The following is a 21,006-nucleotide window of genomic DNA, read 5'->3' as shown; positions in this document are numbered from 1 at the left end:
ATGGCACCGTGGAGTTGCCAGGATGCCAGAAAACTCCCAGCTGCCTTTGCATGTGGAGGGCTGTCTGCTCCAGCAGTGCAGAGGACCAAGCCTCTTGTTAATCTGTTACATGTTTTTTGTTGTTTCCTTCCTTCCTTCCTTCCTTCCTTCCTTCCTTCCTTCCTTCCTTCCTTCCTTCCTTCCTTCCTTCCTTTTGTTCATTCCTTCCTTTTGTTCATTCTTTCTTTTTGAGACAGGGTCTCATTAGATAGCCCTGGTTAGCTTGGAACTCACTATGCACACCAGGCTGGCTTCAAACTCACAGTGATCCCCCTGCCTCTGTCTCTTAAATGCTGGGATTAAAGGCCTGCGCTACCTTGCTCCATATGCTTGGCTTTTAAAAATATATGTCTCTTTTCTTTTCAGAGTATGTTCACAATGGAAAACCTGGAAAACAGAATTAGAAGGCAATAAAAACATGCTTGTTTGACAAATTTCCTTCTACTCCTTTTTCTAGGCATATTTAGCTCTAATTGTCCTAATGGTGCTATTTTTAAACCATTTTGACTTTATTTTCTGTGCCTTTTGTTTCAAACAGAGAAAAGTACAGAAAGATAAAACAAAACAAAATATTACTCCCTGTTTCATTATCCCATCAATCATCCTGTGAAAACATTGGGATAATTACTTCAAATAATTTTCTGTGTTCCACAATCATCCCCTCCCTTTCCTTCTCCTCCCTCGCCTTCTCTCCCCTCCCCTCCTCTTCCTAGCACGGGGACTAGTTGTTGTAATCACAAAGGTTAGTTCTAAAATCTTTTCAACAGGAGAATAAATTTGAAGCATGTGACTCATTTTCCAGCCTAAGCCTTTATGCAGAAGTACCCTGGGTGTACTGTGTTCGGTGCAGGGCTTCTGGAGAAAGAACAGGGAAGTCCTCAGGTATGTGCCTCCTTGCTTGGCTGAGCCAGCCTGAAGGGAAGGTTCCAAAGAAAGCAGCTCCAGGGAAGAATGAAAGAGACTGGGGAGTAAGTCAGGGTTTGGGGCTGAGGCAGTAAGGCCCTGCAGCAGCTTCCAGATGGGCTACTTAAACTCAGGCTGGCAGGCCTCAGCTGATTAGCCCCAGGGCCCAAACAGCCAGAAACATCACTCATCCCTGCCCTCCCATTCTGGTGCTCTCATGTTTTCCAGGGGATAGAACAACTCAAGGTAAGAGCCCCAAGTATCACCTACCATGCTTCCCGGCTTTCTCTCCCATGCTAGTAGACCCTGGTGAGTCCATACCACCTTTCCACTCCTGTCTGCAGGGTACCATTCTGTCCTGCTCTTGCCCCATCTGTCTGCATCTGTTCATGAGCCCCCTTGTTCACTATACCCTCTGGAGGCTGATGAGGTATCAGTAGCTGTCCCCAGAGGTCAATTCCATTTAGATCAGGAAGTCTGCTTGTCTGGGCATCTCAGGCATTTGACAAAGGGCTTCAGGCAGGCTCAGCCAACGGGAGCTCTAGAAGCACCCAGCCTGGCCCATCTCACTTAGAGCTAACTGGACTCACCAGCAGATAAGGGAGAATAGTTGTGTACCCTTTGTAGAGCTCTAGTCAGGGCCATCTCTATCCATTTCATACCTACCGCCCAAATCCAGACTGATTTCAGCATGCTGTCAGTGCTCAGAATGTGGGGACAGATCTGAGACTATGGGATCCCCGCCTCCATCCTATCTTGGCATACCATTCAAGTGAGACCTGGCCTCCTGCTTCATTTCCTCCTTTCTTGCCTCACTCGAGGCTCCGCTTACCATAACCATTGCTGACCTGCCTCATGGCTATGCTGCACCTTGTACATTTTTCCCTCCACCCAAAGCTCCCTCTCCCCCAGGTTACCTTGGTTATCTCTCAGCAACCTATCCTTCCTTTACAGTTTGGTGAGCTGGTTTACTGCTTCCTCTGGGGAACCTTCCAGAACTGGCCACAGAGACCTTCCTGCTTGTGCCTGCTCTGTGCTCTGCCCACACAAAACTGTTGCATCACTTGGCACAGAGGGTACCAGGACATGGAGCCTTCTTCTCTGTCCATCCTTCTCTGTGGAGGCAGAAGATGCAGCTGGAGAGACCACAGGACTTTGAATACCAGGCTAAAAGAGAGGCTTACGTTTATTGGCATAGGTGAGGGGTCCTGAAGTTGGAGGTGCCCTCATATGGAGACAGAAAGATGGCCTTTCAATTTGGCTTTGTTTTGGCCCAGAGAATGGAAGTCTAGATCTCAGAAGGAAGGGCAAGATGGGCGTGGATTCATTTATCCCTTCCCTGGGATGTCTTCTCCCATCTATGTTGGTTCTCAGGTGCAGGAGTCCTTCCCCTGTGAAGGCATGGTATCTGAGGTTCCCACCCCTCCCCTCAAGGGCCAAGCCCAAACCTCAATCCCCTGTTATGTAAGTGAATTATCCTCTGTCCCTAACCAGCACCAGCCAGATCTCCTTCTAATTGATTTAATCTCCTCATACAGAGAGTGAGGCCAGGGTTGAAGAGATGGCGTTGATCAGGAGCCAACACATCAGTGACGTGGGCACATTCATTACAGGGAATCTGGGTCACGGATTGGTTCTCAGTGGCTCTGATTCTCCTCTCTAGTCATTTGGGGTGCCTGAAAGGGCATTTTAGTCACTCCTCATTCCTCAAGTCCCAGGCTTCCATGGAAGGGAAAGAGAGTCCCATAAGACTCTTGTCTACCTCTCAGTTCTTTTCCAATCCCAGACAGAAATTCCCTGCATTCCACTCTGAGCACAGGATGCAGAGAAACCTAATTTGTTGAGGAATGAAGAGATGAGCAGATGGTTTAATTTTAGTGAGGGAAAGAGACCTTAATTTACCTTCTGCATCAAGTGAGTCTGCACTCTGCAGCTTCTTTGGAAGAGGTGTTCAGATGTGCTTGGATGCCTCCAAGGAAGGGAAGCTTACCCCCAGGACAACTTCTCTCTATGTGGGAACACCACCTAGGAGAAGTTCTTCCTCATATTGGGCTTCTCTTTGGAATTAGCTCTGCCTCCAAAGCCACAGGGCACATCCTGTGGGTCCTAGGACAGCCAGATCCTGGGACAAGGTCATCACCTCTTCTGAATTTCTCCTCCTCTGGGATGAGCATTCCTTGCTCTTTTGCTAGCTCTCTAGTTGGTAGACTTTAGATAATTCCCTCATGCATTTCCTATGTGCATAACTCATAGACATCACATGGACTCCAGGGCAGTGTGAACAGTTCAGGGTAGGACAGGGCCATCTGTCTTTTTTTTTGTCTCATTATTGCATTCCCATGGATACAGCCTGAAGCCATTGGTACCTGAACACTTTCCGCTTTTGATTTGGCTTAAGCAGAGTCAGCAAACCCCGTCATTATTCTGTCACTACCAAAGGGAAATCTCCAGGAAAAAGACTTTTGTGGGTTGTCAAAATTGCTCAGTGAGCAAAGGTGATTTCCACCAGCCCTGACAACAACCTGAGATTGATTCCCAGGACCCACATGGTAGAATGAGAGACCAATTCCCAGTACTGTGGCATGCATGTACACAGTTACACACACACACACACACACACACACACACACACACACACACTTTAATAAAAATACCTTTGTGATATTAAGTACATCTATGTTTTTTCCTACAAAGGACTCTCAACCTACTTTGACATTTATCTTTTTGTGTAGTAATGTGACTATATATCTACTTGCTCATCCAACTCCATCTATTGGGGGGGCTTTATTTGCTTGTAGGTTCCAATCACACTCTATCTTTGAAGGAATATGGGGAAGGAACTCTAGACAGGGATGGAGGCAGGAACCATGGAGGAATGCTGCTTACTGACTTGCTCTCCGTTGTTGTTCAGCTTGCTTTCTTTTGCCTCTCAGGACCACTGACCCAGAAACAACAACACCCATAGTAGTCTGGGCTCTCCCACATAAATTATTAATAAAGAAAAGGACCTCAGACATGCCCACAGGCAAATTTGACAGAGCCAATTCTTCAGTTGAGATTTCTTCTTCCCAGCTATGTCTAGATTTGTGTCAAGTTGACAAAACCCAACCAACAGCCTTTCTACTGCCTGTACAGCCTCCTCAGTCTATCCAGAGATTCACTCAAATGTCAGTCACCTTCCCACCAGACCATCTACCAATCAGTTTACTTGCCATCCATTTTCAGTGTCACCCAATTATCTAACTATTCTTCCACCCACAATTCTACTCAAACACTCACTCATCCAATCCACATATTTACCTCTTCAACTTCTCTGCTTCTCAGTGGCCTATATATCCATCATCCATCCACCTATTGATCCATCAGTCATCCACCCGTCCATCATCTATCTCCCCATACATTATCTGTCCATCCATTCTCCTTTCATCCTGTATTTATTGAGATTCCACTACATGTCAAATATTGTGTTGAGTATTCTGAGGAATTCAAAGTTGAAGAAAATGCATTTCAGGCTCTCTCTCTCTTTTATCACTACTCTTGAAGGGGGCAGGAGCACATAAAGAAATGGTGCTGAATATCACAAAACAGAAACAAAAGCTTTGGAGAGCTGGAGGAGGATGTACCATCTAAATGAGGCTATGGATGCCTTCCTGGTAGGAAGACATTTGATTTTGGCCTTGATGGAACAGCAGTTTAGATGCATAGGTCCATTGAATGTAATTCTAAGCAGAAGAGACACATTGAAGAAGTGGTGCTTAGAGAGCTCAAGTTGTGTATCATTCTTTATATGCCCGTCAAAGAGCTGGGCACAGAACAGGCATCTAAAACATATTTTTTGATTGGCTTGTCTCTTTCCCCATTTTTTCCTGATAGAACATCCAAATGCTTTATTAGGATAACTGAGTTTTTCTTTGCAGAGGTTTCTATAGGGGGCTGAGAAATGGCTGGCTAGGTAGAGCTTTCTAGTATGATTGCAGCCCTGGTTTTGATCCTCCGAACTATATAAACAGGGTGTTGTAGTGCATACCTGTAGTCTAGGAGGTGGAGGTAGTAGGATCAGAAGTTCAAGGTCACCTTTGGTTACAGAATCAGTTTGAGGCTAGTCTGGGATACATGAGACCCTGTATAAAACAGAAGAAAATAAAGAGGGAGAGAAAGAAGAGAGAAAGCATGAGGGAAGAATAGGAAGGGGAGTGAGGGAGAGACAGACGGACAGATAGATAAATAGGAGGATTCCAGAGTCTACAGTTGCCTCCCTGGATGACCTTGGCAAATCCTAAAACACTTCTGGGTTTATATGCACCTAAGGTTGAATGTCTGACTCTCAGGTGGTTGTTCTTAATCTTAAAGACTTGAGGGGTACTCGATTTTCTTTGGAGACATCAGTTTTTCTATATATCTTAAATGTTGCTTTCTTTTGCCAACACCAGTTAACATAATCTTACCTGCCTTCAACTTTTGAAGCTTTCATTCCCTGGCAAGAAAGTCTGTGATACATACTGGGATGAATTCTGTTCATGGGAATTCTGTTGGAATAGAAGCCAGAAACCATGAATTCAAGCCTGTTTTGCCCTGAGATTCTGTATGACCTTGAACAAATCCGTTCCCTTCTGTTCTAAAGATTTCTTTCCATAGGATCTTAGCATCAAATGTAGCATTTTATTTTGTCTAGTCCAGTATTTTTGTATTGCAAATGTAAGATCAGGCTCAGAAAGAAAATGCACGTGGCTAACCCTAGTTAGATTTGTGATAGAGTTAGGGCTAAACCACTAATTTTCTGACCTTTTATTTAGGATACCTTCATCCAACAACCACATTCCAGTCTCTATATCAGCCTCTGTATATCTTGAGTCAAGCTTCCTCTTCCACCTCCACTGCCCAGGAAGAACTCTGTGAGCCTTCTAAGTGTCCTGGCTGTATCCTACTGATTCATGCCTGGGTGGGGGCTGGGAGGCAGCTTTTGAGAGCAAGTATCCCCAGCCTAACAGAGTTAATTATGTTCATCAGGAAGGGAGAAGAGAAAGGAACAAGGCGCTCTGGTTATCTACTGGGCTTTAATCAAATTGAGGAATGAGGAAATCCATCACCCAGAGGTGGAGGGAGTTGGAGAGCTTTGCTTTCTGGCTCAGAGTCCTGTAATAGGTTGGGCGCTGTCCAAGGTGCTGACATCTTCACTTGCTCTGAGTTCCTGGGAGGAGCTGGAAGGCTACCATTCCAGCTTCTAGAAAAGAGGGTGCAGAATAGATCCTAGGGAGGGTCTAAAGGCACCGAGTTCCTATGCTACTTCCTGCATCTTCCTTTTAAGAAATTCTGTCTCTTTGCTTTAAGAAAAACACCCTTTCTTGTGTCCATTCCTGGGCTGAGATGGAGGGGATATGTAGAGCTTGCAGGGGATATGTAGAGCTTGCAGAAGTCCTAGATTTCTTGCTGTCAGTTAGACTTCTGGTGCAGCCTGAGGGTGGAGACACAGCTCTTGACCTTGGGGACTTCCTTATCTTAAAGGGACCTGTGCTTTCTAATCTTACACAGTCCTCAGTTCAATGGCAGAGACATAACTTGCCTTTGGGAATGTATTGAACTGGGAGAAGATCATGATTCAACCTTTCACTACAATTCAGGCTTAATATATTGGGGGTGCAACTGTGGCTGTCTGGAGCCTCCATTCTGATGGGAAGATAAGCTCTCTGCCTAGCTGAGGATTCGGAGATAATCCCATACATAGATAGGGGACAGAATAGACACAGAACTTTCTGTGTGCACAATAACTAATCAAAAAACATGGAGCATCACACTTATAATCCAGGTTATAGTGCTTGATATTTAGTGTCAATCATGGAAGGCTTCCTGGTGGAGATAAGTTTCAGTTGGGTTTAAATAAAAACAAGAAACTGGGTGGGACACTTGAGTTCCAGAACACAGGAGACTGAGGCAAGAAGATTGTGAGCTTAAAGTCAGCCTAGTCTACCTGGAGAAAAATGGAAAGGAGAAGAGAAAGGAAAAGAAAGAAAAGTAAAGACACAAATCCTTAACTTTTAGGTACTTCAAGAACAATGACCAAGTCCCCTCATCCTCTTTTGTCTCCTTTGGAATGATTAGCTATAAACTTGGGTAGAGTGAAAACTCTTGTCTATGGAGCCATCCAGGGTGAAGGGAGTGAAGAACCTATCTGGTAGGATAAGAGGCAGCAGCAGAGTGGGGTGGGGCAGGGACGGGGAGGCCGTTGCTTGGTTGGGAGGGAGAGCAGAAGCTGGGGTGGGAGTGAGTGGGATGGTGGGCAGAGCGGCTCAGTCCACGTCCAGGCCACTGAAACACAGCATCTGGAGCAATTCCCTCTTGTGTCTGGAACTGACGAGAGGCACTTTAACGAATCATTAAAGCTAAAGGCTGTTAAATCAAAAAATCACAGGCTTCTCGGTGTTTTGAGTGACACAGTCACAGCCAGAGTATCAGAACCCCATAGTACCTCAGGAAGGCAGAGAGAGCTGGGGCATCTTCAAACCATGGAGCTGCAGAGTGTCAGAGCCAGAAAGGAAAAACAAACTAGAGAACCATGACGTCTAAGTGTTTCAGTGTCAAAAGGAAAGACCACTCAGTTTATCCCCCCTTTTAACCTTGCATACTGTGGATCTGGGCGCACGGTCATGTTATCCTGCTTAATTCATGTAAGCCCAAAGTCATTCGCTTCTGACAAAGCTTTGTCAAACACAGGTTTGCATAACTTCCATGGCAGGGGAGTCATTGCCTCTGGGTACAGCTCTACCCATCGCCGAAGGGCTGCTGGAGAGATCTCCTGTGTGTAAGTGGCACCCTCTGTCTCCCTGTGGTGTCTCCACACTGGCCCAGTTCATGTCCTCTGATCCATATTGAATAAGTCTAATCCCATTCACATGACAGCTGTTTGGATGGTTAAAGACAGCCCTTATTTCTCTCTTCTCTCAGCGAGGCTAAGCTGGCTTGTTGATCATCTAGCTACAACTGGGACAACAAATCAAAGAATATTTGGACTGGAAAGGTCCTCAGAGGTCACCTTGGCCATAGGCTCCCTTTTACTGCTAGGGTGTACGGTGGATATGGCCGGGAGCCTGACGTTTCACGGAGACAAACTTGGATTTGAAATCCAGAGACCTGCCCTGGACTCGGGTCTCAGGCTCCAGTCTCCTTCTCCGTGAGATAAAGAGAGCAATATCAGCAGAAGAGGGCTGCTAGGAGGATGAGCACAGTGATGGAAGCTCTTAGCAGAGCGCTTGGCACACACCAGGCAGTCGATAAATATTAGCTATAATTATTGGAGGCCCAGTGGGGGTAGGGGCTTACTCAGGATTGCAGAGCATCTCAGGGACAGGGTTGGGGTTAGACGAAGGACTTCTGTCTCCCAGTCTAGGGCTCTTCACTGCCCCATTCTTCTCTATGTCTACTTCAAAAAAGAAATCCCCCAGAGGGGGGTGGGATCAGTTAGAACACATGGAATAGAACCTGATCCACAGTGGCATGTTTATTTAACAAGGAGGCCAGGGCGAATGGTCCCAGGCCGGATCTGGTGGTTGAACCACATCTCTGACGACTTAGGCTTTCCCCCTCCTGAGCTATGAGGGAGTCCCCACCCCGTTGTGGTCATAAATGTCTGATGTGGCATCAGAATATGATGGTAAGAAAGATAGTCTCCTCTCCCAACCACCCTCTTACCCAGAAAGACCATCCTTCCATCTTGTCCATCCAAGTGAGTCATGTGACCCCCTCGCTCATGACCACTGCTGACCTAGGTCATCCTTGTGACCATGCATCTTGCCACTGGACCGAAGAAGAGGAGATTGATGGTGGGCTAGTGTGTCAGTCGCTTTCCTCATCACTGTGACCAAATATCTGAGGAAAAGAAGCTAAAGAGAGGAGAGTGCTAGCTTGGCTCACAGTTTGAAGGGATACAGCTCACCACTGTGGGGAAGACACGGTGGTGGGAGTGGTTTGCAGCTGCGGCAGGAGCTTGAAGAGGCTGGTTACCTCACATCAACTGGCAAGAAGCAGAGAACTCCAGGTGGAGCCAGTGCTAGGCTCGAAAGCTCAGGGCTCACCCTCCAGGAGGTTCCACTTCTCAAACATTCTACAGGCTCCTCCAGCAGTGCCACCGCATGGGTCTGTGTGTCCAAACACACGGGCTGTGTGTGAGAGAGGATTCCACACCCAGTCCTGGGCAGTGACAACCAGTCCGTCATACTCACCCGTGTCTTCTTCAGGGTTACTCTCCACCTCTGCCAGGAAGTCTCCCCGGCTGCACCCCTTTATCTAGATATTCTTTCTTACTGCAATTGAGCATGACCTAACTAGGGAGCATTTCCTGTTGCAGGACTTTCTCCTTTCCCACGTCCAATGTTGTCCTCTCAGCCTAGCTATGACCACTGTGAGAGTAGTAGAAGCGTCTAAGGAGTAAGTACCTACTGTGTGCCAGCTGTCATCCCGGGCATGTGGGTGACACCTTCCAAATGGCTCCAGTGATGCATACACGTCTCCTGGTCATTATGCACCTTTGTATTCTTCTTCCACATTGGAGTAGGGTGAGCCTGAGGGTCAAAAGAATGCAACAAAGGTTGCAGTGTGTCACCTCCAGAACACCATCTTGATGGCAGAGTCTGCTTCTTGGGTCATTCATTCCAAGGGAAGGTGGCTTACACAGGATGAGCAGCCCCAGGAGAAGACCACATACAGAGAACAGAAGGCTTTAGTAAGCTGCTGGGTTTAAGATGGGTCTTCCAGCCTCGGTTGAGACTGTTTGTTTGTTTGTTTTGTGTGTGCATATATGTGGGCACACATTTACCATATATGTGGGCTCATATATGTGGAGGTCAGAGGACAACTTGGAATCATTCCTCTCCTTCCACTATGTGGGCCCCAGGGATGGAGCTGCAGTCAGGCTGTCATTACCCACTGAGCAACTTTGCTGGCTGTGTTTATTTATTTATTAGGGTCTCACTAGCTAGCCTGGAATTAGCTGTATAAGCCAGCCTCTCAAAAGATCCTCCTGACTCCAAAGAGCTGTCCTCAAAGATGTGTGCTACCACACCCTGCCTGCCCTATGTTCTTATTTCTGAGGCAGGGTCTGGCTCTGTAGCCTCTCTCAGACTTGTGGTCCTGCCTTTGGTCCTGATGACTGAGAGTACAGGACTGTGTTACTAGGCCTGGCCCTCACTGAGCCTTCTGCTGACTGGGCCTGACAGATACTCGACTGTAGCTTCAGTGAGGACCTTGAGCCGCAATTCCCACTTAACTTACTGATCTTGACTTCCAGAAGCTGTGTAAGATGAAAAGTCCTTGTTGTTCTAAGTCAGTACAGTTTGGGGTCATTTGTTACTCAGTAATAGATAACCACTACACTGTTACAATTTTGTATTTATGCCTCAATTGTTTTGATAATTAGGATTTGTTATTTACACGAGGAAAAAAATCAAGACACAGCTGTGTGTGGTGACTTTACTCATCTGGTGAGTGATAGAGCTGGGATATGCCCTCCAAAGCACAGAGGGCACCTGACTGGGTTTTTATATCTGGTACAAAGACTGAAGAAGAGATGGGGACATGAAAACAACAACAACAACAAAAGCAAACACTCGACTCAGTTTGATGTGTTTTTCTCCCCCTCCTTCTTTTCCATTCCACTTACTGTGAATGTGGGATTCAAAAACATATGCGGGGATTTGAAGATGGGGTACCTGGGTTCTTTAATGACCTGGGGCAAACCTCTGCACTTCTTTAAAAGTATTTTTCTTTTTATTTGTGTATGTGTATGTGTGTGCACACATGTGTGCAAGTGCCCAATGAGGCCACAAGAGGGTGCCAGATTCCCTGGAGCTGGACTTAAGACAGTTGGTTGTGAGCCACTCAATGTGAGTGCTTGGGCACAGAGCTTGGGTCCTCTGGAAGAATAGTGAGCATTCTTAACTGCTGTCCATCTCTTCAGCTCTCTCTCTCTCTCTCTCTCTCTCCCTCTCTCTCATGCTTTTTGTTTGTTTGCCTGCATACTTGGAAACAGGATCTCATCCAGACTCAGGCTGGCCTCAGACTTGAACTTCTGATGCTTCTGCCCTCACCTTCCAAGTGTGGGGATAAACAGTTGTGTGTCATGATGGTTGGCTTGACCAATCTCTGAAATGCAGGGCCTAAGTTGCTTTATCTGTTCCATGGGAAGAATGTCCCATTTCTGCCTTCCTTTCTAAAAAACCGTTGCAGTGTTGTGGGCAGAGAAGGCTTGTTTTGAGGAAGGAGCACCTCAACCTGGGGGCTCAGAGCCCAATCCAGCTCCCTCCAAGTCCTCCTAGCCCCACCCGTGTCCAGGTTCAGAGGACAGAGGGTTTGAGAGGCCGAGGGCCCTGACCCACTTCTTCAGTCTCCGCCCCTCGCTGCCCTTTTAGGTCACGCTGAGCTATTCAGAATGAGTGGAAATTTCCTCAGCCTGCCAGGAGCTTTCTGCCACCTTCCCTGTATCTCCACAGCTTCTTCCGCGCGGCACCCTTTCCGACTCTACCCTGCTCATCTTTCAAAACCCAGCCTGTCTGTTCCACTTCTAGGGTGCCACTTCTGATGTGGCTGGAGGCCTTCTGATTACGGCTCTAGCCTCTTGCCGAAGCGCCGAACTTCCAGCTTCTCTCTCTCACCCTAAGCCCCCATGGCGCAGCCAGTGGCCCCTTCTAAAATACACGTCTTGTTATTACCAGCTTAAAATAACCAGTCAATGGAATAATCCATCAATCAATGCTCCAAGGGCTCCTCCTTGCCCTCCAGGAAGGCAGCCAAAGCCATCGGATCATCCTGCACCCACACACCCTCAGGAGCTCTCCTAAGAGCAGGCCATGTTGGACCTGTAGCCGTGTCCCAGATGCTTGTGGGATATATTGGTTGGGTGGGTTGCTGATTGAGTAAGTGAATGGGGCTGAGGTCATGCTTTGCACCGTCACACATCTCTGCCGGCCCCAGAACTGCTATATTCCACAGCAGACCCATTTTATAGCCAAAGGGGAGGCAGGAGGGAAGGGCAGCTCTGGAGGGAGAAGAAAAATCAATAAAAATGTAAATCTGGAGTCGAAAAGCTGTCCCAGGCTGGCTGTGGGGAGAGATAAGACCGGGCCAGCTGAACCTTCGTTGACAGCAGAGAAGAGATTAGGGAGCAAGGGAGCTGTAGCCAGGGCGGAGCATAGGGGGTGAGCCTCGGGTCTACTCTGCCCCTCCTGCTCTCTGCTCCAGGTGCTGATTAAATCCTGTCGGAGACAGGAGAAGGGAAGGAAACTACAAATCATCAGGTGTGAGCCTGTGAGCCCAGGATGGTTCCTTACCTGTCTCCACAATCCTGGAGACAGGGTGGATCTACCTGACTTACAGGTAAGGAGCTGGGCGCAGAGGGATGTGGTCAGGGTCCTGCTGTGACTACATGGTGGTCTCCAGGTCTGAACTTATGTCTGACGTCTCTGCAGCTCCAATATGAAGGGCTTTGACCTGCCATACTGGCCTCTTAGGAAGACTGTACTGGGCTTTAGAGGGCCCCCTCCTCTGAAACCACACACAACTGTGCATCTTTGGATGTGTGTGGGGAGGAGAGTGCTGGCCAATTTTGTTTGTTTGTTTTGGATTTTGAGACAAGGTTTCACTTTGTAGGCCAGGCTGCCCTCAAACTCACCATCTTCTTGCCTCTGTCTCCTGATTACAGGCACGCATCCCACACCAGGCTTGGTTCATAACTTGATCTTTAAATGTCTTTTGTGTCTTTAATGAGGCGACCTCCCCCACTTGCCCCTGCACTGTCATGCCATACCGCCTCCCTGGAGGTAGAGGCTTTTGAACTGGGTCTGATGGAGGGTAGGTCCTCGTGAGGGGTGGAGAGAGGGACAGGAGGGCAGCTGGGCAGATGCAGGGGAAATGTTCAGCATGTCCAGGCAATGAATGGTGACCATGTAGTGAGCTGACTGTGGCTCCTTGAGCCAGGTCCCCAGGGGTGTCTGCTTGCCCCAGAGCTTTCCAGCTTCTCCAAGCAAAAGGGACCACAAGCCAGGCACTGAGATGCTATTTCTGGTGCCTGTCCCATCTGCTGCTGGGCCCTCACCAACAGTGAAGCAGGGTAGAGCCTGGTGCAGGGTAGAGAGACGGTAGCTCACAGACGCAGACAGATGCTCGTGTCTCTTCGTTGATGGGAGACTAGGTGTGTTTCCATGTGTTTCTTGGACTCTGTGGACATGAGTTCGTGTGTGTGTGTGTGTGTATATACATGTGCGGATTTGCATGTGTGCCTGTGCATGAATATGTATGCATTTCACTTTAAGTGTGAGTTGGTGTGTGCATAAGTGTATATGTGAATGTGTCTGTATGTATGTGTGAGATTGTGTGTGTCTGCAAGTGTGCATGTGAGTGTATGGAGTATTGTGGGCATGTGTGCGCATGTATACACATGTGTGAGAATGGGTAGCTTCTGTGTATGTTCATGTTTGTGTTGAGCGTATGCATGTGTGTGGGAATCTGTGACTGTGTGGACACATATGTGAATGTGAGCATGTGTGCACATGATCATATGAACTATGTGTGTGTAAGTGGATACAAGGGTGCGTGTGTGAGTTTTTATGTTTCTGTGTATGCAAACGTGTTTGCATGCTTGTGCATTTGACTATATGCATGTGTGCATGTGTTAGGGAGTATGTACCTGTGCATATGGAGGTGTATTCATGTATTTGTGAGCATGTGTGTGCCATGTGCATGCATGTGTGATTATACTTGTGTGTTTGTGTGTACGCATTTTCTCTCACAGTTTAGAGAAATGTCTTTTACCTTCTTTGCTTTTTTCTTGGCACGTGGCTGCACATCTTTCTTGCAGGGATGCCTACGACTTCTCACCTGGCCTGCAGAAGTGTTCATGGACAAAGGTGTGGTCCCCAGTTCTCAGCTTCCCCAAGGGCCATGTCCTACAGTGGTTTGAAGGCTTCATTTCCATCCCCAGTTCCCCCAGAGACCTGCTTCTGGTGAGGTGAATGCTTGGCGGGCACCTGGGCGGATCCTCAGATCCAGTGAGCTGCCCCAGGAATGTCGCTCATCCTCAGAGTGGGAAACTTGCAAAGGGAAGACACTTGAGCCACCTCCTCCCACCCCAGCTTCCCTCATGGCTCAGCAAGTGGCTTCTGGTTTCTAGGACCTGGGCCAAGGAGGAGTTGGGGGCTCCCTAGATGTGTTTATGTCCACCTTAGTTACTGCTATGCCTAGGGAAGTCACTATAGCCATCTCTGCATAAAGAGTAGCTTCTGGGGAACTTCCCAGCCACTGCCTAAATCATTTGGCATTATGATATTGAGGAGGCAAACACTGAGGCCATGGTTTCTGTTGTGGCTTGTGGCCCTGGAAACATAAACAGAATGGATCAGACAGGGGAGAAATAAGAAAGTGTATGAAGCTAGAGGCAGTCTGTGGAGAACCATGAAGGTGTGTGTAGATGGATTACAGATATGCGGGGTAATTATTTAATTTTTAAAAATATGCCATTTTTTTCTGGATGGAGTAGGTTTTTTGTTTTCTCATCTGGGTATTTACTTTCCTATCTAATTTTGTAAAGGCTGACTTCCCAACATGAAGCCTACTGTCTGAAAATCTCTAACACTCAAACTTCCTGAGTGCCAATGTAACTGCACGCATGGAATATTTCAGACCTGATTTCATGTGACGGGTCCTCATCATAGACAAAACATTAAATGTATTGCATAAAATGACTTTCAGGTTGTGTGGATAAGGTATGCATGAAACCTAGATGAATTTGTGTTTAGATTAGGGTCTCATTCCTGAGAGATTGAATGATAATGGTACAAATATTTCAAAATACAAAAAGATCTCAAATCCAAAATACTTCTGGTCTCAGGCATTTTGAAATGTATCCTCATAGTGCATTTGTTATTCTGCATTCTTCCTTTCATAAAAATAACTCTTCTAGGTTGTGTTAGCTTAGGTTGTGTCCAGCTCTGACCCCACCATTGTTTATACATGTGTGTGTGTGCATACATATATAATCATGTGATTACATATGTATTATTATAGACCCAAGCAAGTCATTTAACCTTTCTGAGGCAATTTCTCTTCTGTAAAATGTGAGTGATGATAGAAACAGGTAAGGATGGCCTCATGATTGTATTCCATTTTTGGAACCATTACTGGAGGAAATAAACCAGTCAAAGGAAAAATTAGACCAGACCATAAAAGAGGAAACAATACAAGATGCCAGAGTGAATAAACTTGGTGGGGCTGAGATCTAAATAACTGGAAGAGACATGGCTGACGCAAACCTCTAATGCAGTTTAGAAGGATAATTTTTTTGTCTTGGAAGAGGCATTATGCAAAGACAAATTTAATAATAAGCTGTGTGTATACAGTCAGGTTATTCCTGTACAACCTGGGGAGCAGGAGAAAAGACAGAATGAAAACCTGCTAACAGACTTGTCTTGGTGGAAGATACTTCAAAATTTTTGGCACTGATTGGTGTAGGCTCTGATACTGGTTAAACAGGATAGAATAGCGACTAGGCTCTTCATCTTTTTTCTCCTCCTCCTTTTTCTCCTCATCCTCCTCCTCTTTATTTCTCTTTATTCCTTTTAGATTTTTTTGAGACACTCTCATGTAGCCCAGGTTAGACTCAAACTCACTATGTACCTGAGTTAGGCCTTGAACTCCTGATCTTGTCCCCCAGTGCCAGGTCACAGACATGTGCCACCACACCTGGAAGGAATGAGGGCTTCTATAGCTCCTTCTTATGCACAGGAGACAACGCCTTGTCCCTTAGCTAAGAGCTAGGCACGTAGGGTAAGGACTGATGCTAGCTCCTTCTCCCCTCTCTTTGTGGCCACATGGGTGGGGTGTGTGGTATCAATATCTTGGACTGGGTGAAGATCAGGCTGCCTGGAAGCAGCTAGACCAGATAAGACTGGTCAGAAAGCCAGACAAGATCTGACTTGGAAAAGAACTGGGGATTTCAGGGGCTCTGACCCAAGTGTGCTGCACCATAGGTCTCTGTGCCAAGCTGGGATTTGCTCTTCTCTGCCCCTAGACCTCACACTGATCCAGGGATCTCAGAGAACAAGAGGTCAGCCCGATTTGGTTATCGCAGAATCACGTATTAGCTACAAAGCTCTGGGGATATGGTCTAGGATTCAATTCCCCAAAGCCTCAGTGTTTTTGGTGGCCCCTGGCCAAACGTGTGAGATCCTGACAACAGACATTTTGTAGGAGCAACTCTGAAAATAAACTGGTCTCTGAAGTTACAAGACCTCTAAAAGGAAGGATAGACCTCCCTTTCCCCAATTGTGACTTCCTGAAGATAAAAGCTCTGACATTCTGGGTCAGATAGGCCCTCTCCTGCCAGGCTAAGGCTCCTGACCACACACCTCATCAAACATGGTGTCCTATTCCTTCCTGCTCTTGGGGTGCTCCTAAATCTCTGGACTTTGCCTCCAGGAGGCGCCAAATAGACACTTCTTGAAGGCAGACTGGGCTTGGGGAGGAGGCCTTCACAGATGTGCACAGCTGGAGACAGAGCCTGAGAGCTGGAATCCCCTCCTACGTAAGCTTGGAGAGGGTCTCCATGAGTGGCAGAGCTGGGCTGAGGCTCTGTGTGGAGAAACACCATCTACCTTCCCATCCTAGAAGGGGCTGGGGCATGCCAGACAGTTCCTCCTCAGCAGCACAGCTTAGTCCTAGGTTGGTTGTCAGAGGAAGGAACAAGGACAACCCTGTTGCTTGAGAAATGATCAAAACAACAACTCCTTAGTTCCAAAGAGCAAGCAAAGCCAGAAGCTTGTTTAGAGTCACTTCACAATTTAGTGGAGAAGTTGGGATTGGAACATGGCCCTTCTGACTCCTCATCTTGGCAAAGGGCTCAGAGGATGCATGGCTGTGGCTGCCACACCGGACCAGGGTGGGACTGGGGCTGTTGACCTCCTGGAATCCTTGGGTTTCTTCTCTGGTCCTGATGCTTACAGTTGCTGCTGTAGGTCAGAGCTCTTCACGGTGACCTTGATGCTGGCCTCTTTGTTCTGCTGCCTCAAGATGGCCAAAACTAAGGCAAAACACACCACGGATCCACTTTTGAAGAAGAACTGGAGGCCTATGAATCTGAGGGAAGAAGGGGGAAACTTGAACTCAGGACCCACTCTTCAGGGACTGATTTTAGCTTCAGGGTGGGGATGGTAGAATCAGTAGACACTGAGGCCTGCCGGGCAGTGGTGACGCATGCCTTTAATCCCAGCACTCGGGAGGCAGAGGCAGGCAGATCTCTGTGAGTTCGAGGCTGGGCTGGACCGACAGCCTCCAAAACAATACAGAGAAACCCTGTCTCATAAAACCAAAAAAAAAAAAAAGACACTGAGGCCTGAGGAGAGGGGAGCTGGGCAGGGACTGGTGTGCTGGGTGAGACTAAACATCCCTCTTGCTTTGTCACTGACCCAGGCTAGGCCTCTCCTATTAATTCTTGAAGGTCTCTGTTCTGCAAAGCCCCCCAGACAGCCCCAGCCTGCGGGAACCGTGTTCCGTAGCTCAGCGCTAGAGGTGGCCGCTCCTTTGCTTTGTCCCAAGTTCTTCCACATCCACCCAGCCTACGATATCCACACCTTTGGGCTTCTATGAACTTCCCATTGTACAGACAGAAAGACTGAGCCCCAGAGGAGGGGTCAGGGATCTTTCCCCTAGGATGCAGCTGTCTGATGACTTAGAGGTGACTCTGTCATAAGAACCTGGGACTTCTTACTCTAGCTGACATTTTCCTCGCATATAATAAAGGGGAGCTATCCAGGTGTAGTAGCTCATGTGAATAAAACCAGCACTTGAAATGCTGAAGCAGGAGGATTACTGTAAGTTCAAGGCCAGTCTGACTGACCTAGTTAGTTCATGAATAGCCTGAGCATAGAATGAGTTCTTGACTCAAAAAATAAAACAAAAATCCAGGGCTTGGTGGCACATGCCTGCATTCCCAGTACTTGGGAGGCAGAGGCAGGAATTAGGAACTCAGGGCCAGCTTCAGTTATATTGGGAGTTCCAGACCAGGCATATGAGACCTCTCTTAGAGGTAGCCTCTGATTTGCAGGGTGGGTGTGTCCTGACATGGGTCTCCCCACCCTGGTGCTTACCGGCTTCGGAGCAGGTCGTGGTCATAGTAGCGGCAGACGGCTTGCCGCCCACAGCTCAGGGCCCAGAGCACACAGGTGGTGTCGATGGCACTGCCATGGATCACAGGGCTGGGCATCCAGGCTAAGGAAGGAGAGGCTCAGGGGACAGCAGAGGCTCACCATGCCCCAGTCCCCACCCTCAGCGCATGCAAGCCACAAGGCTGATAGATCTCTTGGCTCGGGAGTCTTTAGCCTCCACCATCCTCTAGCATGTGTCTGGAGGAAGCCTCCATCAGGCTTGGTGTGGCCAAGGCACAACACTTCCAAGCACATGGCCAGGTCTTCTTACCCCACACACCTGGGAGCCCTAAGGTCCCACGCAGGCCTGTGTCTCCCAGGCCTGGTACACAGCAGACATCTGGATGCCCATCACCACCACCAAGGTCCCCGGGGAAAGCTCTTTACCCAGCACTCTCAGGAGCATGAACTGCATTCCCACTGCCAGGATCTTATCTTCTTTCTTCACTCCCCTACCAAGAAAGACATGGTGGTGTGAGGACAGACCGAGACTCAGCCCCAGCACCGTGAAGCAGCAGGTTTCCATGGGGGGGGTTCCACCCCTCATGCCAATCTCCCCCGTCAGGCTGAAGGTCAGGGTGGTGCGGGAAGCTCAGAGCCTACACCTGTCGTTCCTCAACCTACAGAGCCCAGCTCCCTGCACCTTAGGTCCACATACCAACTGCCAGGCTCACAGACACCACTGTAGTCACCTCCATCCCATAGCCCCGCTGGATTCTCCACTGAGAGACCTGATCCCGGGACAGCTATGCACCAGGTAGAGTTTTCCCAGCACTGCAACCCTTTGGTCTAGGATATCCAGCAGCATCTGGCTTCTAAACAGTGTTCACAGCTGGCACTTAGGGGTGCCCCCTGCAACTCAGGGGTTCTACACTCAGCTCACTTCATCCCCAGGAGGTGCGCATGTCACCAACTCTATTCTGCAGTTAAGAGGGTTGACAGCTGTTGAGGTTAGAGCCAGCTACTTGCAAGTATCTGTTTCCTTTACATTCTCTCTCATGCCAGCCTGCTTTATGGACCTTCTATCTTCTAATAGTCTTTTCTTTTTCTTTTTCTTGTTCTTTTGAGACAGGTCCTTTGTGTAGCTCTGGCTGTCCTAGAACTCACTCTGTAGACCAGGCAGACCTTGCACTCACAGAGATTCACCTGCCTTTGCCTCCTGAGTGCTGGGATTAAAGGTGTGTGCCATCACACTCGGAACCTAATATCCCTTTCTAGTCTTCTAGCTAGCAGAAAAGTCCCAGCAGAGTGACAACAGAATTATCTTGCTCTCAGGTCTCCTTGTCCCAGCTCCTACCCAAGGACTACCATAGATGACAATTTGCTGGGCCCATGGCACTCTCAGGACAAGAGACAGGAAGATCTTAGAAGCCGCAACCTGCAGGTTCTGGGTCCACAGCAGGCCCTCATTACATGCTCAGGGCCTTAAGGGGAGTGTAGGACCAGCCCATGGGGATTCAGTTGGTTCCCTAGACATGCCTCTGTGTCCCACCATTGCAAGAGGTTAGATCCACCTTTTCTTCCCCACAGGGTGCCCTCCTCAGGGAAGCCAGGTCAGCGCCTGAGACCTCCCCTACCCTCGAACAAGGAAGCAGCTAGGCTATAAAACTAGCCCCAGATTCTGAACTTCTCTGAGCCTAGGCTCCCTGTCTCCAAGATGAAGAGAAAGCTTGGGCTGCCAGGGCAATGAAGACAGGACAGGGAGGAGCTAGCTAGGACATTGAGCGGCCTCATTCTTTCAACTCTTCCCTTGAATGCCCTATCCTGGCTATGAAAGGTTTCCTGGTACCCACCCTGCCTGCCCTGCTCTCACCTTAGGACGAGCATGAAGGAAGGTGTGTGGGTGATGCTGGCCACTGCCACCCCCAGGCTGATCAGGAGAATGAAGGGCAGGATCAGGCGGCTGCAGGCTGAATCGCAGGAACCTGCAAGCACTGTTCCATCCCCTGCCACACAGCTGCAGTTGGTGTAGACAGCCTGGAGTAAGGAGCAGAAGGAGATGGACCTTCAGGAGCCTCCAAGAGCAGCAGCTGGCCAAGGGCCTAGGGCCTGGGAAACTCCCAAGTGTCAACAGCCAGCAGGGCAGAGCTGGCTGGAGTCCCAGACTCTGTCCGTCAGTTGATCTGTGACCACTTGAGTCAAGCAAGGTGCCTGGAGGCAGACTGCTTAGACTGGGCCACAGCTGTGAGGCGGAGGGGCTCTCCAGGCAAGCCCTGGAGTGTTTGACGGCAGCCTGGAGGACCTCCAGCTGGGGATAAGCTAAGAAGTGGTCTGGTCACTATCGCCACTTTGGTGCCTGTGAGGAGCAAGGCCACGGCTTCTTTTTCCTTTCCCTTTCCTATTGGTTAGAGTGTCTATGTGCTTGTTTACTTGTGTGCACACACGGAAACCAGAAGAGGGTGTCAGATCCCCTGGGGAGGAATTACAGAAGGTTGTAAACTGCTGGTCATAGATTCTGGGAATGGAGCTCAGGTCCCCTGCAAGAGCAATACACTTTTAACCATTGAGCCATCTTTGCAGCACTAGGTCAGACCTTCTTGACGGGTGGATCACAGTTACCGGGGGCACCAGCCAGGTGTGCAGGGATTGGTCCCATCAGTTCTCAAAGGTGGTACCGCTGGCTAGGGTACCTGGAACCCCCAGTCTTCCTACTTCCTACCACAGAAACCTTAGATAATTCCCAGTATGAGAAGGGCTGAGAAACCAAGGCGTTATCTAGGGGCCTTGGAAGGATCCGAGCTCAGTGGCTCCTGGGATGGGCTGGATGAGCAAGGTCCAATGAGACCAATGAGAAGGTCCCACTGTCAGGGTGTATGGGGAAAGAATTTTAAGGTGGAGTTATTTAGGAGACGGAATTAATGAATGGCGAGAGGAAAGATGGCAG

General features: G+C 48.4%; 1 protein-coding gene across 1 annotated transcript in view; it reads right to left on the bottom strand.

The window, feature by feature from the left end:
- Window positions 1–15,279: 15,279 nt before the first annotated feature.
- The window catches only part of Slco2b1 (solute carrier organic anion transporter family member 2B1), a 47,354-nt gene continuing 41,627 nt past the window's right edge, over window positions 15,280–21,006 (bottom strand). The window contains exons 11-14 of the mRNA XM_040758133.1: window positions 19,936–20,099; window positions 18,510–18,574; window positions 18,066–18,186; window positions 15,280–17,055 (exon numbers count right to left, since the gene is read on the bottom strand). Of these exons, the coding sequence (XP_040614067.1) occupies window positions 16,917–17,055; window positions 18,066–18,186; window positions 18,510–18,574; window positions 19,936–20,099 (489 nt within the window). The 3' untranslated portion in view covers window positions 15,280–16,916. The remainder of the gene's footprint in view (window positions 17,056–18,065; window positions 18,187–18,509; window positions 18,575–19,935; window positions 20,100–21,006) is intronic.

This window comes from Mesocricetus auratus, unplaced genomic scaffold (assembly GCF_017639785.1).
Source record: "Mesocricetus auratus isolate SY011 unplaced genomic scaffold, BCM_Maur_2.0 Super-Scaffold_4256, whole genome shotgun sequence".
In the NCBI taxonomy this organism is placed as follows: Eukaryota; Metazoa; Chordata; class Mammalia; order Rodentia; family Cricetidae; genus Mesocricetus; species Mesocricetus auratus.
Note: the sequence above shows the minus strand (reverse complement) of the source record. Positions and strands in the feature narration are given on the sequence as shown.